This window comes from Ambystoma mexicanum, chromosome 6p, assembly GCF_040938575.1.
Source record: "Ambystoma mexicanum isolate Mex_15411 chromosome 6p, UKY_AmexF1_1, whole genome shotgun sequence".
NCBI classification, from domain to species: domain Eukaryota; kingdom Metazoa; phylum Chordata; class Amphibia; order Caudata; family Ambystomatidae; genus Ambystoma; species Ambystoma mexicanum.
The window spans coordinates 1,450,190,541-1,450,209,069 of record NC_090935.1 but is presented as its reverse complement, the minus strand read 5'-3'; the positions used below and the strand labels follow the sequence as shown (position 1 = coordinate 1,450,209,069).

Below are 18,529 nucleotides of genomic sequence, written 5' to 3'. Positions count from 1 at the left end.
CTATGTGTGTCCCTCGCTGGAGCCTGCCATATGAATGCGGGCTGAAGCAAAAACAAGAGGGAAAGAAAGAGCGAAGGGGATGGGTTGTCAAGGCAACCGTGTTGCGCGTGGAACAGAAGCGCGTACGGAGGTGCCTGCAGTGAGCGAGAAGACCAATGCGGACTCGCCAAATATGTGATTGACGGGTGGGTGTGCACTGTGGCCAACCAATGATGCTGAAGGTGAGGGGGAGGCGACGGACCCGTGATGCAGCCGTGCCTAGAAAGAAGTTGGCCGACCGTCAGACGGGTGATCGATCGTCTGCCTGGAGTGCCGCCTGTTCGCTGTGTGATGAGGGAGAAATCATGTCCTTCATGGAGAAAATCCGTCTGGGACCGCGGATAGATATGTGTTGCAAACACTCTCGTCCGGTACGTATTGGATAACTTGTGTTGTCTTAAGGGCAGTAAATGTCATGAAGTCAAATTGACATGCTGAGGTGAAAGAGTAAAATCGAAAAAAAACGAAAAAAATGAATGGATTTGAAGATGAAAAACGGGGAGCCTAAAAATGAAGTTGTGCTCCCTCTCTGCTCAGATACCAATTTCTCGTGAACCTTGTTGCAGGTTTTATAAGTAATGTAATCATAAGAAAATGGATGATTTATTCAAACCCTCCTCCCATCTAGCTGAGAGTTTTTCACCATCATCTTCTTTGAAGGTGCCTCAATTTCTTGGGGACTCTGTCGTGCTAAATAATTTTTCAGAGATGCTATTTCCCAGCATTTGTCTATTTCCTTTTTGGATATCTTTTCCAGTCAATATCATTTTTGTCAAAGTGTTTCTTCAGGGACATTTTTTGTTCTGAACTCTCTTTATTAAATCCAAGAGATATATTAGTAAAAGCTGACTTGCCATTTGGTAAATTAAGTACACAAAACGCTTATTATGAATGCAATTGATTAAAGGTTGCAATAAAAGAATATTAAATATGACAAATTTCAAACAACCAGAATCGAAAATTGAATGTGAGTAGATCTCTCAAAGTATTTGTACGTGTTCTAAAAATATAGCAGGTAAGTAAATACAATGGTGAGGCACGCCGATAAACACACTATCACGTGACCACGTTTGAATTGAATCTCTAGCCCCTTTTTTATTGTTAAAGGATATACAAAGTGAACAAAATGGCAACCAATGATAGTGAACATGCGTGCACTTGTAATCGGCTCCGGACGCTGAGCATTACAGTTTACTAGTTATGAACTCAAAAGGTAAGGACTCAAAATTGAGCATATTAACATTTAGATTATGGAAATGTAAGAACAAGGAAGGAAACTAAGAAGGATAAATAAACTGGATACAATGTTTAAATACTGTTAATACTCGCATATATATCGGAACATAGAGCAATCTGTTTAAATTTGAGGACACAAAGAATGTTTAACTGACAATTTATGAAATAATGGGAAAAGGGCATTGATGGTAACCATTTCTATTTAGGCAGCAAACGGTAACAAACTAATAAGATTGTCAATTGGAGATTAATTTATCGGACATGGGGGTGATCAAGGACCCACACTAAGCTTGGAACGATATATTTCAAGACAAGGAGATCTAAATAGTCAAGCCTAATTAAAAAATACCAGAATAATCAAGTGTAGATCCATACATATTTATGTACATCCTAAATACTCTCCTCATCCTATATACTCTCCTCACTTCTCACTGACCCCTCTCTTCACTACACCCTTCTTCTTACCTCCCACTACACCCCACTTCTCTCCTCTCACTAAATACTTCTTCTATCCTCTCTGTCACCCCTCTTCTCTATCCATGCCTTAACACACTCTCTCTGCCTATCTGTTACTACAACCTTCAGCCTCCTGCTTCCCTCTGCCCTCACCACTACTCCCACTTCCATCCTGCACCTAATCCATACCCTCCCACCATGCACAGTCTCTCTTACTTTCACGCTCTCTCTATGTCCCACTCACATCCCCATCCATCTCTATCTTTCTTCCTCTCTCGCTCACCTTTCACATCCCCCTCACACTACACTTCACTACACTACACACACACACAACTGGTGCCACTGCCTCTCATAAACACCTCACCTGCATTTCGCTCACATTCTGCCACCAGCTTTCCAGCACTCCTCTGTCTGCCATCTGACTGGGGTCTCAATCCTCCTTCACACCTCCTGACCTCACCCCTGCATCCCCCACTCTGCCTCTCCTTCTGTCTCCTTATATACTGTGGTCCTGCTGGCTAGGTCTCCCCCTTCCATTGGCTGCAGTGTTTACCTGACTCTAGGAACTAATCTGTGCCTGTCTTTTCCCCAGAGACTGAGGTAAATAGGTGAGAGGCTTTAAAAATCCTAATAAGCACATTCCCCGTTTCCATCATGGTTTTGTTTGTGGCTTTGGATTGTGTGGTAGCAGCCAGGGGCTCAGGCTGCTTGTTCTCCCTGTGGCTTTCCTCAGGTGTTGGTGAATGTTGTTGCCGATTCGGATTACAGAGGTTTTCTGTGTCCCTTGCATTCTCTTCTCAAGCCCCTTTTTTTTCTTCTGCCACACTCCATTCACCTGGAGTCCGTCTGGGGATGCCAGGCTAGGTGTTGGGTGTCCCATTTCTTTTGGGTAAGGACATTCCCAGTCCATTCTCTGGCAGCTCTTGAGTTGGTTGTTCTGGCTTTGGTCCACGTTTTCTTAGTTGTTCCTTGGTGCACAGTGGGAGTTGTAGTCGTGCAAAAGAATAAAGAGAACCATCGCCAGAAAATCTACTGGGAGGCATTGGGTGATAGAGAGTGGTACCATGGGTGACATTGATGGCACATGAGGGTTTTTCAGGGACTGTGGTCTCCCAGCTCCCATTCCTTGCATCCGTGACAGGGCTGGCTGTGGCTTGTGTTCTGGTGAGCCTCCTTCCCCAGGTTGGAATAGGTCCATGTCTCTCCATTCACAGGGTTATGACCATGTCACAGGTGGTAGTGCTTGCATCGCAGGGGGAAAACTTTTTGACACAGAAATAAGATTAAAACTGGTGAACTGGTTTCCTATACAGGGAAGGGTGGATTCCGTCTTCTATAGTTAAATCTCCTTGAAGCAGGTTGCAAGGGGTATGATACACCTACGAAATAATCAGTGAATTCATCGATTACATGAAACAGATGGTTGTCCCACCATTCATAGACACACCATAAGGTAGAAGGTGGGAACCCTGTTTTCAAAGCAGAGGGGAGGTTTTGCAAGCAGAAGAGATGGACACAAACTTGGCTTTGGGACACAGAGTGCAGAGAAAAATAGTGTATGTCCTTCCCAGAGCAATGAGACAGAAGGACATCCTGTTCCCTAGCAAAAGTTAATGAAAGTTGTTGCCACTGCTTTCCTTGTACATATGACTAACGATGAAGGTCATGCTTCCCAGTACAAGAAGATGTAAGGCAGTGGTACAAGAATAAATAAATACGAGATCGTCATGTGCGACTGGCGAAGGCAATAGGATTTAGTGAGCTTCTTCCACAGAGCTGTTGACCTGATGTTAAATAAACCCCTAGAAGGCTGTATAACACGGGGTGAGACTCAAGCCTGTTTTCTAACATATACTGGCAAACAGGAGGAGCACCGACAACAAGAAAGAACATAAAACATTTCTTTAGGAAAGCCTCGATAAAACTGACACTAAATACTTTGATTTGAATACATTTTTGTTATTCTTTCATTGAAGCCTGGTATCAAATTTGGGGTGTCCGGTTAAAGATGCGATTACAAAAGGTTCGAATGCAATAGGTTCGGGTCAGTAGGACCGAAAACAAAAGGTTTGATTTTTTTTTTAAATTATATATTTTTTTGGGGTTTCCATATAGGTAAAAAAAGTGGGTTTTACCACAAAAACAGGGGTTGGGGGGACCCTCCCCCCCCAAAAATGTAAAAACATTAAATAAAATTTCGAACCTTTTGTTTTCGGTCCTTTTGTTTCGACCCTATTGTATTTCAAACCTTTTGATTCGAACCTTTAACCTATAACCAAATTTGGTGCCCCAAATAATAATAATAATATGTAGTGTTCTTCTATAGTGTTTCATGCGTATTTCAACTCATGTCAAGTGCAATTATGGTACTGAACTTATTGAGCTCAGTCAGCCCTCTCACAGATTCCAGCTTGTTAAGTGGAGGATAAGCCCATGTCTGAGGTGGGGCCTTAGCTTGTGAGCCATCACACATGTTATATATAATGTAAAGTAATCTTAAATAGCGCTTTTCTACCAATAATGTTGGCCTTGCTGCGCATGGCTCTGTAAGAAAGGAGGGCAGGGTGTGTTAGTTGGATAGCAGGAAGGCAGATGCAGAAACCTTTGGTGTTGATAGTTGAAGGCCCGAAGTACCTGTTACATGTGTGCCGATATGAAAATCTCTGTTGTTTGTGGTTGGTACCGACCAGGCAGATTATCCATATAGACAGCACTCGTATTGTGGACTACAAACATTGACAGCATGGTTGTTAGTAGAAGATGGATTGGGTCTGAATCTGTTAAGTACGCTAGACCTGGAGGTCATCTGAAGGAGTGTGGGGGGTGTAAGGATGCAAGATGTTAGAAGTGAAGAGCGAGTTGAAGGGTGAGGCGGCGCAGAGGGATGAGGGTGGAAGGAGTGAGGGTGTTGTTTCTTTCTGTCTCTTGGCAGTAGATTTCACTGAGTTTAAGGTGAAGACCAATGCCACGCAGCAGAGGTTCCACAAATCAAACCGGTTTCCCACAGACGGTTGTGCCAAGAATATTGAAAATGTATTGTCATAAATTAGCCCACGTTTCTGGTGCACAGTTTTTAGTCAGTTGCTATTATTTTTAATTTCTTTCTAAGTGGTTGGTTGAAATGCCAAGTCTTTAGCAGTTTTCTGAAAGTCAGGTGGTTCACTTCCAGGAGGAGAGGTTTGGGTATGGTGTTCCACAGTTTCATGGCCAGAACTCAAATAGAGGATCCTTCTTGCCATATGTTTGTGAGTCGGGACTTTGACTCAATGCACTGGCATTTGTATCGAGTACCAGAACTACTATGTCAACTTTCTTTCCCTTCAATGTTATTATGTTTTTACTGACATAAATGAATGATTTATAAATGAAAAAGAACCCTTATGAAGGTAACAGTGATAGCTTGAAAAACATGTAATACTCACTCCACCAACTGTACATCCCAAAGCCATGTCTCTGGAAAGTATTTTCTTATGGTCTCCTTCATGGACTGTTGAGTTGAACTGTAAGCATCAAATTGGGGACTAAAGCTCTCATATTCCACTGCATCCAGAGAGAAAATTGATATTTAAAAAAAAAAACAATGTATCTTTTGATATTGCTGAAGTAATTCAAACTTACAATATTAAGAACACATTTTATGACCTAAGACATAAAATAATACAAGTACAGCATGCATAAAAACAATAAAAAAAAACTCTTTTCAAGAAGGAATGATCATAGTTCATAAGTCACAGTCAAATTCATACACTTTACTTCCCGGCCCATGAAGGCCTAGGGGCAATCAACATCAACAATTAACTATTAGTTGCCCCGACTTCACCCTCCGGTAAAAGCTTTAAAAAAAATCTACTAGTACCTACAATTACTGATACGTATTGTCCATTAAAAATCCTCGCCTTTAATTTCTCTCCTGTTAAGTTCTCATAATTTTCAAAATGCTTGAACAAATAAAAGATTCTTTTGTCTAATACTTTAGGACAGGCTCCCAGCAAATGCCTCAAGGTTTCCAATTCATCCTGATTGTTGTAAAAACGACAAAATCTATCATTTATTGGCCATTTTTCTCTTATACCTCTGACTTGTTGGCCACAAATCAAAGCGCAGCATTAAAAGCTCCATGCAGTATCTATAGCACAGAATTTTGTAAAAATAGTTTGCCATGCAATTTAGTGGCTTCATTGCATTATGAACGTTTTCAAAATGTTATATCGTTTGCATTGGTCAATGGTCATGCCCCAAACAAACATCATCATTTTTGTTTAGCTTTATGTGGGGTCAGCAAGAGAGTGTCAAGAGAAATCTATTGGCAGCCATTAACAAACCCAGGCAGTCTTCCTCCCACTTTTGTAGAGATCGATCAAACTCAACTTCCATCATATTGCCAATGCAGGTAAAATGGAGTTCTCATGGCCCACTAGAGACTTTCTCATAAGAGCCCTCACTCTCCACTTCATCATAATGTCTAGGCAGAGCAATCCTAGTACAAATCGAATTATCTGGACTGGAAAACCCATTGGAAGACACAGAAGCATTTTCCAAAATAAAACCCTCAATACTATTCCAGTCCAAATCTCTGTGAAGTAATTTATTTTCTGCCCCATAAATCCGTGTTTGGACAACCTTTTGCGTGTAATAAATTACCACTGGGTACATGATTACCTTTAAACTTCTTATGAAGAATCAGCCCCAGTGAGGCGGCTGTCTTGGCCTTCTTTCTTATTTGCTCTCTATACGTGGGCCTCAATAAATCATTAGTATTGATTCCCAGGTATATATATTTGTTCACCACTAATAGGGGAGCTTTATACAAGTGCCAAGTAAATAATGTTTTTTTGTAGATGTCTTGGAAGTCAGCCTCATCACATTTGATTTCATGACATTAATTTTAAGATGATTCACATTCACATAAACTTCCAACATCATTAATTTCCTCTCCAATCCAACTGGCATATGGTCCAGCAGGACCAGATCGTCCGCATAAAGCAACCTTGAGACCGGGACGTTACCCAGTTTGGGTGGAAAAGAAACTGCCCTAACCAGGTGAAGTCCTATATCTGCTAAAAAACAGTTAAATAAAGCAGGGGATAATATACACCCCTGCTTTAACCCTCTAAAAGTACCAATCATTTTTGATAAAAGACCCTGATGATTTAGTCTAGCTTGCATAGAAGTTTGTGAATAAACTTCTCTGACTATAGCCAAAAGATAAGCTGGGCATTGCCAGTTCTGTATCTTGCCTAATAATATTTCTCGGTCAACACAATTGAATGCTAACTTAAAATCTATAAATGGCAGGTAAACCGGCTGGCCCGTCTGCAGAATTATTTTCTTTACTAGACTAAGAGCCAGAATATTGGCTGAGGAGCCCAGTCCTGCAACAAACCCTAATTGATCTGGGTCAATTCAATTAGCCTCCTTGACCCATGCCATTAAATCCCCGAGGATTAAAGAAGCAAAGATTTTTCCTGGGGCATCAAGGAGAGCTATAGGACGGTAATTCTGTGGAATCTCCCGGTCCCCTTTTTAAAAGAATTGGGATGACTACCGACTTCTTCCAGGATAAAGGGAGTCAGGCAGCAGAGTCTTTGGGCTGTGACTCAGTGTATGCTGCTTTCCGGACTTGTGAACACTTGTGAGGTTACCATTCCTCTTTTGCTGTTTAACTGGTTAAAATCTGCTAAAAGCCGTGGAGTCAGACAGCAGAGTCTTTGGGTCTTTGGGCTCTGCAGACTCGCGGCACGGTGGCACAGCGTTCTTCTGAACATCTTTCGTCAGCAATTGCAGCAATCTCGGCTGCGAGGAGCTGGGCAAAGGAGCCTACGGGGCGGCACAAGGAGACAGTAAGATTCAAGTCTGGGGCGAGGATCCCCTGAACTGGGCCTGAATTGAACTGGGCTTGAGACTGTGCTCGGGTTGAGACTGTGTAAGACTCTTGGTTCGAAGCGGCTGCACCGTGCGCTTTCCTAACCCCCGGCAGCTGTGACTATTAATGGTGCAGTAGTCACACAGAACAGCACAGTATAATTCTGTGAAACAAAAGCTTGTTTGCAATGAGGACTGGAGCGCTCTGAAGCGTTGAACTACTAAAGCCTAAAATATTTCACATCACAAAGTAGGCCGGACATACAAAGGGAGCTCCGGCAGTTGGCGTTCCATTCCTGATCATTTTTGTTGTAGGTCGTAGGTCCTCAAAGCCCCCAGTAGTGGGTAGGGAGTGGAAGTTTGAAAAGTGGGATTCCTGGCGCGGAGCTACCATTTGGCACAGTGGGTGGAGCAGTGCACAGCAGCAGTTTGCAGGTGTCAGTGATAATGAAGTTCTGGAGCACTATGCTCATGGACGATGAAAGAGCCCCACGATGCAATGGCTCTTTTATGGAAACATCGGCCATCCCAGTTACTGGGGTTTCAGTGAGCACACCAAGACGTGCACCAGTTATTGTACCTGAAGTTGTGTCCCAGGTGACACAAGCACAAGTCCATGTAGGCCATCCCCATTTACTGTGTAGCCTGGAGGAGAATTTCCAAGAGGAGACCGCCTCTTAAGTCAAGCATGGAAACAAGGTCTGGACTATACAGTCACCACCAAGAAAATTCAGAGGAAGATAGATGAACACTTTCCCAGAAAAAGAAGCAAGAGCATGAATGATTGAGCGGGTGGTTTGGTTTTTCTGACAGTAGAGGCCCCGGCAAATCAAATGATAGGGACTATAGACCTTTGTGGTGGAGACAGTCGGAGTGGAACGATCGACTGTGGACATTCAGTGAATCACCAGGATTCCCACCTGGAGTCAAGTTCTTACCCTCAAGGGGCTATGGCAGAAGGTGAATTGAGAAGGGAGCAAATTGAAGAAGGGGGCACTCCACTTGGGACTAGGGAGACCTTGGTGAGCCCACAAATAAATGAATCCACTCTCACGGCCTTGAGCTTTGTCCTAAACTCCTTGGTTTCCATGTTTGAACTCCTGAAAACCGAGGTACAAGTCCAAGCGAGGATATTGCTCGAATTAACTAAAGAAACATCGAGCTGTGAATCCTCATTGGTTGGTATAAGTAATACAATCAATACAGTGTTGATTCCAACACTACACGAATCCCGTTTGGAAATGACCAAACAAGGGTTAGATCGTTCAGCAATACAACAAGCTCTGTGCGTAAAGAAGAAGGAGGAAGAAAACATTTCCCGGCGGATTCAGGACCTTCTGATCCATTTGAAAACCCCATCTGGTTCAGCTCAAAAAGAAGGGGAGGCGGGTGAGGATGAAATGCATCAAACATTTGAGGACACTCCCCTATCTGAGTCAGTCTTGGAGGAATTTAGAAGACTTGCTGTTATGCTTGAGCTAAAACATGGCGCTGGTGCGCAGTGCATTCTGGGGGCACTCAGAGCCATAGTGGATATTTATTCCATGCCTCAGTGAAAAGCTGTACTTACTTTGCTGAGAGCTGAATTTGCTTTGCTGAAAAAAACATGCTTTCCAAAACTGGTATGCAGCCTGTCAAGGGCATTCTGCTGGGAAAGCTGGTTTTGTTATGTCTTGCTATGAGTTATGGAACTGTTTTCCGTGGCGTTTGTTCTTAGGAGAGGAGGGAAGCGCTTTGCTCCTTGAGGTTACTGTCGGTTGACCCAGCTGGCAACCAACAGTCACTTATCAATGCGCAAGCGCATTGCTAGAAGGTTCGAGAAATTGCCACCCCTGTTTGAGGAGTGCATATATGCGGAACCCCTCAGCGGTCAGACGAGATAAGCACAAACACCTCAGTCGGAAGGGGGACGCCTTTGTCCGACATACCTGTGGGCTGTTGTGCTCTCTGCCTGGCTGTTACCGGAGTCTACCAGCCGCTTCTGACGAGATGAGGGATTCAAGAGGGTATAGTTTCCCCACAGTCTAGCAGTGATCAAGATTTGTTAAATGGGGATTCTCAATATTGAATGATAATAAAGGCTGATATCAATCAAAAATGGAGGTGTCCACAGGTAGAAATAGATTTAGGTGGATAGGGCGGTCTTTAGCAAATTTCCACAATTATCTAATAGACCAATTTTCTGCAAATCATTGGGACCTCCAAAAAGGGGATACAGATTATACAACTGCTTTGAATCTATTCATACAGGAATCCATATCCAATAACAGGATTTTAATTGTACACAAGCACGCCTTCAATGAAGAAATTCAGTCTAGAAAAATAGGGAGCAAATTGAAGAAGGGGGCACTCCACTTGGGACTAGGGAGACCTTGGTGAGCCCACAAATAAATGAATCCACTCTCACGGCCCTGAGCTTTGTCCTAAACTCCTTGGTTTCCATGTTTGAACTCCTGAAAACCGAGGTACAAGTCCAAGCGAGGATATTGCTCGAATTAACTAAAGAAACATCGAGCTGTGAATCCTCATTGGTTGGTATAAGTAATACAATCAATACAGTGTTGATTCCAACACTACACGAATCCCGTTTGGAAATGACCAAACAAGGGTTAGATCGTTCAGCAATACAACAAGCTCTGTGCGTAAAGAAGAAGGAGGAAGAAAACATTTCCCGGCGGATTCAGGACCTTCTGATCCATTTGAAAACCCCATCTGGTTCAGCTCAAAAAGAAGGGGAGGCGGGTGAGGATGAAATGCATCAAACATTTGAGGACACTCCCCTATCTGAGTCAGTCTTGGAGGAATTTAGAAGACTTGCTGTTATGCTTGAGCTAAAACATGGCGCTGGTGCGCAGTGCATTCTGGGGGCACTCAGAGCCACAGTGGATATTTATTCCATGCCTCAGTGAAAAGATGTACTTACTTTGCTGAGAGCTGAATTTGCTTTGCTGAAACGCCCGCGGTGATGTATTTTCTTTTGAATTCTCTGTCTTTTCTGTGATTTATTTCTGTGTTATCACTTGTTGCTACCAAGCTATGAATAAATAGCCGTATAAGTGCTCATTATTTCACTAACTACGTATTTGGCTGTGAGTTATTGCTTCGCCTACATGCGTTCAAATTATTTTTCTTTGCTCTACACATGTACTGGTGATGGAAGTGTCCGTGCACATTTGGAAGAGCAAAACACTGGCCAATGTGGTTGAGGGGGTGGAAGAAGAGGACCCAGCCCCCATACAGCCCATACCAGAGGATCTAGAAGACTCATGAAATTGGACTAAAGCGGGACATCGGTTATCAGGAGGGCGAAGGAGAGTAAGGAAAAAGGAAAGTAAAATATGGACACTGAATGTCATCAGTGACCCAAACAGAAAAGAGGGCAAAAAAATCAAGAAGGTGTCTAAGGCAAAACTCAAAAAGGCAGAAACAAACGCCTTCATCAAATCTCTATCGAGACCAGCACAAGAAGATCCTGCATAGGGTATGGATTCCACTAATCCAATTGTGACAGTGAGGAAGAAAAGGAACGAGAATACATTTAGTGAGAATATTCAAGGAAAACCAAGAAAAAGTAAAAACAGCAAAAAAGAAGACCCCCCAGAAGCTCCACAAAAATCGATGGAGGTTATAAATGTGGGTGTGGGGCTACAAACAGATCCTTCACAGGGGGCTTTGGGCAGCAGCTTGCAGTACGTGAGCAATAACAAGAAAGGTGTCCTCAGTCCGAGTGGCGTGCTGGCAAAAAATAAAGCCCCAGTGAATCGGGAAGTGCTTGGCGCGGCAGGGCCACTATGGCCCCCAATCTTCATGAAGACCAAAAAAGCTGCACCCCCGATAAAACAATCCCCCGAATGACTAATGCAGGATCGCAGGGATCATCTTTGAAACTAGGCCCCATTTTCTTAAAACATCAAGGCAAGGCATTAGATCAAACACTTTGCATCACGGTAGTAAGATTTGGGGAAGGGAAACAGACAACAATCAATATACAGCTCAATGGAGCAGGAAATTCGGGGAACAATGTTACCTTCGGTCAAGGTATCAAGAGAGTGTGGCAAGACACTGAGAAGTTACCCAACCCCCCGATGGGTAACGAGGATGGATCTTCTGACTTTGCTGTCCCAGAAACGTGGTTATCATTGGTCGCAAAGAAACCTTGTTGTAAATCTCTATGTAGAAATATTCTTCTTTCCTTCTTTAATAAGGTGCCTAATCTTTATCTTTTTTCCTCAAAGGATATTGAATATGTACGATTCATGGATATCCATGATAGCTATAAGGTAGAAATTGGGCTAACCTCAAGGAAAGCTCAAGAAGCGATCCTAGGAGCCTCGAGAGACCGGATCTCTTGGTCACCCTAAGTCCACCAGTAAAAACAAACAGAGGGTGGCAATCAGCTAACGGTCACTCATGTAAATCGAACGCAGGTCTGGATGAGTTATTGGAAGGAGAATGCCCCGTGAAGGAGCGCAACGACTCTCATAGAAATCCGCAGTGTAATGCGCTTACCCTCCTCCCAGAAATTCTTACCCAAGTCCTACAGAAATTAGGGCTAGGGAGGCATCCTCTTTAGGAAGAACTAATTTCACCTGATTAGCTGGAACACGCGGACACCAATACCGCCACATCAAGAAAATCGAGAGAAGCATTTTTTTGTGATTCTGACATAATAGTCCTCCAGGAAACCTGGCTTGTGAATGATATAGCAATTGAACGCTTCACGGTATCTCTCCACCAGCCATCCAAAAATCAAGGGGCAGCCCGTCAAGAGGTCTATTCATAGCTCTTAGAAATTCCTCAATTGGAGAAATCTCCCTCATTCATAATAACAAAATAGGCATTCAAGCATCTAAAGTGAGTATAAGATGTCACAAGCCAGATTTCCAGATGATTATTGTCAACGTATACTGGAACCCTGCAGGGGTTAAATTACATGATTTTTTGGAAGCCCTGTGGGTCCTGTTCGAAAAGATCAAACTTCTATATGGGAGTGCCCATATAATCCTTGCGGGGGATCTGAATACACAATGTGTCTCTCTAACCCAGGAAAAAGACATGTTGAGAACACGGAGAATCTCTAGTATTGGAAGAAACTGGGTAGACGTTATGGAGGCTTGGGGATTGAAGATGGCTAATGGGTCCACAGTGGGGAACGTTCCACCGGCCCCAACGTAGTGCCAAGGGAAGTCTTCATCGACGTTAGACTATATCTTTATGTCAGCAGCCTTATTCCCGCAAAGTGCATCATTGTCCATCAACCCGGGAAGAGGCAGTGATTACTTCCAGCTCGAGTTGGTCCTCTCAGACATAGCGATGAGACAACCAGACAACCAGACATAGGTGTTAATGGCCAAAAACGGAACAGTTTTCGTCTCTAAATATGGAGCGGGGGGGCAAATGCTGAACAAAAATGTACCAAAGGTCGCAGCAGATATCCAACGTAAAATGTGACCCTGAGAGATTTGTAAAGTTCGATGATCAGTCTGTCCTCCAAATGTGGGAGGTGGGGTAAAACGAACGGCTCATTGCCATGTGTTTGATGAGGAGACTTGGGTGCATAAAAAACTCTCGGGGAAGAAACTGAGAAAACTCAGGAGTTTAAAGCTGGACCCAGAGGTACTGAGGAGAGAGTCAAGGCTTTTAAATCTGGAATATAAAAACTGGTCAGTGGAGGCGGATGCTGCGTTTGCAGCAAGATGGTGAACAAATGTTGCAAATTGTTTGTAAAAACAACTTCAGGAATTTCTGGGCGGTTCTGCAAGATTTGGAGAAAAATCATAATAGTAGCCAATGCAACCTAGTGCAGGAATCAAGATGGATAGATTATCTAACCCAACACTTTAAAAATAACACGAAATCTGTAGATGGCCAAGATGAAGGTGTTCCCTGGTCTCTGCCATTCGAACAACAGGACCTAGCAGACTTGATCACTAGGTCCTCTACCTCGAAAGCAGCGGGACCAAAGGGTCTTATATATCAAACCCTTAAGAATAACGTTACACTTTGGTCAAAATTTCTTTATTGATTGATTAAGGAAATCTTGGAGAGTAGAATGTTCCCTCAATCCTGGAAAACTGCCACCATTATCCCTTTATTCAAGGGGGGCGATCAAACACATCCGGCAAATTATCGCCTGATCACCCTCCTTGAAATTGATAGCAAATTATTTATGAAGATCTTGCTGAGCAAACTGGAAAAGTGGGTGGCAAATGCCCAAATCCTCCCGAAGGTTCAAACAGGGTTCAGAAAGGGGCATTCAACTGCCTTGAATCGTTTGGCTATTAATATCATGAGCGACAATTCCAGAGGAAGGGGAGACCTGCCACTCTTTGGTGCATGGGTAGACTTCTCAAAGGCATTTGATCTGGTCATCAGGGAACGCCTCTGGAATAAGCTCAGAAAATGGGATATCCCCGAGGGGCTCCTCGCAATGTTAATTGAGCTGCATAGAAATACTACACTTAGAGTGAGGCTCAATGAGGAAGGCAACTTGTCAGACCCAATTAAGGTGGAGAAGAGAGATAGGGTTGCCTGGGGGCACCTCTATTTTTTAATCTATACCCGGCAGATATGGGGGCGTTCTTGTTATTATCGGCCCTGGCCAGTATAGCAATCAATGGGTTCAAGACTTGCTGGCTGGTCTACCCCGACGATATTGTCCTACTAGACAAGACAGCGGTTGGGCTGCAGCAAGTACTCAATAAACTGGGAGGGTATGCCAAGGAAAATGGACTGTCTAACCCGACAAAATCTACTATAGTTGTTTCAAGGCATCAGCATAAAAGAGTGGCATTCTCCCAGTGGGTTTTGGTTGGCCAGGGGATCCCCAGACTGGAGGAAGTCTTTTACCTGGGCTATGCAGTCCATGCATCTCCATCAGTTTTCAAGGTGGAGGCGGACGTCCAGGTAAATATTTCTCAGTTAGTCCCACAAGTGAAGAAGGTGTTGGCCAAATATTGTAAATTCTAATTCTCCCTGCTTCCCTTGATCAAATATTACAGGGCCAAAGTCATTCCAGTAATTCTCATGGGTTGGAGGTGAAACCCCTCCTTTGGAGCACATATGGGCAAAAAATAGAAGGGGCGGTGTGGAAGAAAGTTCTAGGACTATCAATGAGTCTCTCTATGTCCGGATTGAGATTTGAGTTGGTCCTACGATCATTGAGGGTATCAGCAAAATGGAGATTGGCTTCCCTCTTTCATCTAATTATAACAGCACATGAGGACACGCTGTTCGCAGATATTGGCGCAGAGCTAAAAGGCTCAAAATCCAATATGCTGTCTGAATTGGAATTGAAGGTAAGGGAGTCACTCGCCAAAGCAGATACCGATGTAGAGACCCTAATATGCAACCCACTGAAAGCCAAACAATAATTGGAGGTGATGGACTGGATTTTAATGATTGAACAAATGCAGTCCATAACACCCATAAATCCATTCCTGAAAGTGGATAAGAAAGTGGGGGCTCTCCCGAGATATCTTCTCAAGTGCACAGATTGGAGGATCAGGAATGCATTTCTAAGAACCCGTAAAAAATGTATTGCATACGGGAGAGGTCTTAGCTAAAAGGGGGCAAGGAGAGTTGACCACTATACTATGCAACATATGTAAAAACCTGGAAAATCAATCACTAAAACATCTGTTGATGACTTGTGAGGGCACTTGGTCGGCCGGAGCCTCCCTCCTTTTCAGATTTGTAGCCAGCGAAGAGATTATCCTATCTCAAATTTTCTGGGATCGATTGATATCTGGGTATGATACAATGTTGACAACTGCTGTGGTACAGGTGCTAGAAAGATGTAACATCATATCTATATATATGCATCAATCTGAGAACTGGTGCAACATCAGGATGAAGGATTGCTATGTTAACTCAGATGGTACATCAGTGGCAAATCTTCTACCTGTTCTTAGTCCTCTGTTGTGTCTGCTAATAGGGTTATCAGAAGTAAATATCCAATGAGTACGGTCTCCCTCGATTCTTCTCGATCAAACTCAATACTCTGACCTAGTTAATTGCACATTCTATAGGGAGTGATATCAGAAATAATGTTCATTTGGTTTGGATGTTGGTTCTTTTTCTTTATTGTTATTTATTATTGTATATGTATAGAGTGTGAATCCATATTCTTCTTCCTCTTGGTTGTTTTCTGTCTTTGCTGGCTTTTTATCCTGTTTTTTTGTGTTTGGTATCATGAGTGTTGTTTATCAAACCTAGATGAAATAGTTGTTTTGTATATTTTATGTTTTTGTAAAAGGTTTTTGTTAACCAGATACAAATAAAATAAAAATATTAAAAAAATAAAAGGGATAGATTTAGTTTTAAGAACTCAATTAAAAAGTGTCACCAAAATACCAGCCGGTAATTTAGGATGAAGCTTCACAATCTGATTTGATAGGCCATCCAGACTGATTTGATAGGCCCTTGAATTGCTCGACTTGATAAAAGAACTCAAAATGTCATCATGATCAAAGGTCAAAATCCATTCATGATTTTCATTCACTGGTTCAGAGGTAAAGCAAATAATTCAGAAAAATACAGCACCTGAGATTCCTCTGAAATGGGATTGACCTACAAAGCCAGTTGTTGGGCACTATTATACATTTTTAACAGGAACCACATTTCCATTCTATTTTTAGAAGCCAATGTTGCCAGCATTTGTTCTGTGCCCCTCTGGGCCAAAGCAGATATATGGCCTATAGGTCAATTCCTATATCTCTGTTTTAATAAGTTCACCACTCTTCTTCCAATTACCCAGTCTACATTCCTTGTAGCTCGAATTTTCCATCTTAATATATTTTTCTAGACTGAATTTCTTTATTGAAGGCGTGCTTGTGTACAATTAAAATCCTGTTATTGGATATGGATTCCTGTATGAATAGATTCAAAGCAGTTGTATAATCTGTATCCCCTTTTTGGTGGTCCCAATGATTTGCAGAAAATTGGTCTATTAGATAATTGTGGAAATTTGCTAAAGACCGCCCTATCCACCTAAATCTATTTCTACCTGTGGACACCTCCATTTTTGATTGATATCAGCCTTTATTATCATTCAATATTGAGAATCCCCATTTAACAAATCTTGATCACTGCTAGACTGTGGGGAAACTATACCCTCTTGAATCCCCATGGAAAGATCCCTAGAATCCAAAAAAATTGTCAATTATGGCAGATTGATTTTCCCTTTTCCAGGTAGGGCAGGGCGGAATGTCTCACTTTAGAGCCATTCAACATACACAGACCCCTCTCGTCCATCAATGCCATCATTGTTTTCACTCTCTGAGTGATTGGCAGTTATCAAGTCTTTAGATAGTTTATATTCAAATCCCCCGCAACTATAACTGCCAAAGGTCTAGGATTGGCTACAGAAATGTTCAATAAAGACACTACCCCCTCTGAAAAATGGTCCCTAGCAATTCCCCTCGGGTTCCAATAAAGATTAATTAGCACAAAGCGACAAGAGTTCACCCCAATGCTTATCCAACAAAGTTTTGTCAGTTGAGAAAACAGGTTAGGGGTCAGTCAGGCTTCCAAACTAAATCCCAACCCATTACGACAAGCAGTTAACAGCCCTACAAGGAGGTGACGTGAACTTGGTTTCCTGAAGGAAAACCATATCTAGAAAGGTAGAAGGGTAACATTTTTAATTCAATAAATGTTTATACCTACTAGTATTCCACAACCCCATCATAACTTGGGGAGGAGGAGAGTCTCTATGTAGTTCACGGATTGGAACCCTGGTATCAATGCTCCTGGCACCCAAGACCAATCCGCCCCCAGCTGTTTCTGAGGCATTGCTTTAATAAATTAAATCTCACGACTCATTCTGGGGTTCATTTGAGAGCATGTTACCCTCATAGGTACAAATGGAGATAACCTCACGTTGGGTTCAGACATTAGTCTAGAATGACGCCCAGTATAAAGTGGCTGAAATCTGTTCACTTCCCCAATATCATTACCCAGTGAACAAAATTGACTTCTAGTTGATAATAATACTTCCTTTACCAGCTGTGAGGAAACATGCATAAACACTCTATGGAGGTCATGGTCACTAACAAATTCAATTTGCGCTAAGTCACTTGATTGGATGGCCCTTAAACAAGGAATAATGGCAAAGAGCCGCAGAACATTGGATCTATTTAAAGTCAAATGTTCCATTGCGGCCTCTACCATTTCCAAGAGGAGACAATGGGCCTCATCATGAGTTGGGCGGTATCTCAGCGTTATATCCGCTGAGTGCGATTTGCATTAACGCCGCAATGTGTGGCGTAAACAACGCCACATCAAGAGTTGGCATGCACGCGCACACGGCCTTGGCGTTACCGCAAATAGCGTCCGGCGGAAACAGTGGCTGCAAACCTGAAAACCCAGTGCGCATTGCGCTACCATCGGGATACGGCACTATTAGCGCTGCGGGAAATGTGTCACCACCGGAATGGGGAATAAAGCGGCTGCCATTTTGGAAATCACTATCTGCTGAAATTTCACAGCCCCTGGAAGCCATCCACTGCTGAAAATACTGCTAAATGTCTCAGGAGCGTACCAGGGGCAAGTCTGCCTTGGACAGGGTCAGAAAACCCAAGTTCTCTGAGCAAGAACTAACTATACTGGTGTAGGAGGTAATGGGACATCAATATGAGCTCTATGGGCCACCGCAGCAAAAGACCAGCGCACAGCAGCGCATGCAGATCTGGAGAGCGGTTCGCCAGAAGGTGATAGTGGTGGGCTGTGTGCCCAGGGACAGGGAGGACTGCGGGAAGCTGTTCAACGACTTGCAGGTCCGTGTCCATGGGCTCCTGGCCCAGCACAGCAGTGAGACCATGGGGACTTGAGGAGGACCACCACTACCACCGGAGCTCACACCGTGGGAGGAGCAGATCACCACCCTAATTGACATGGGTACAATTGAGGGAGTTGGAGGAGTTGAGGCAGGCAC

The 18,529-nt window shown here is 43.2% G+C and overlaps 1 protein-coding gene across 1 annotated transcript in view; it reads right to left on the bottom strand.

Annotated features, from left to right (window-relative positions):
• Positions 1-18,529, bottom strand: part of LOC138510506 (alpha-2-macroglobulin-like) — a 1,041,624-nt gene that overhangs the window by 450,856 nt on the left and 572,239 nt on the right. The window contains exon 18 of the mRNA XM_069626208.1: positions 5,154-5,271. Coding sequence (XP_069482309.1) covers positions 5,154-5,271 — 118 coding nt within the window. The remainder of the gene's footprint in view (positions 1-5,153; positions 5,272-18,529) is intronic.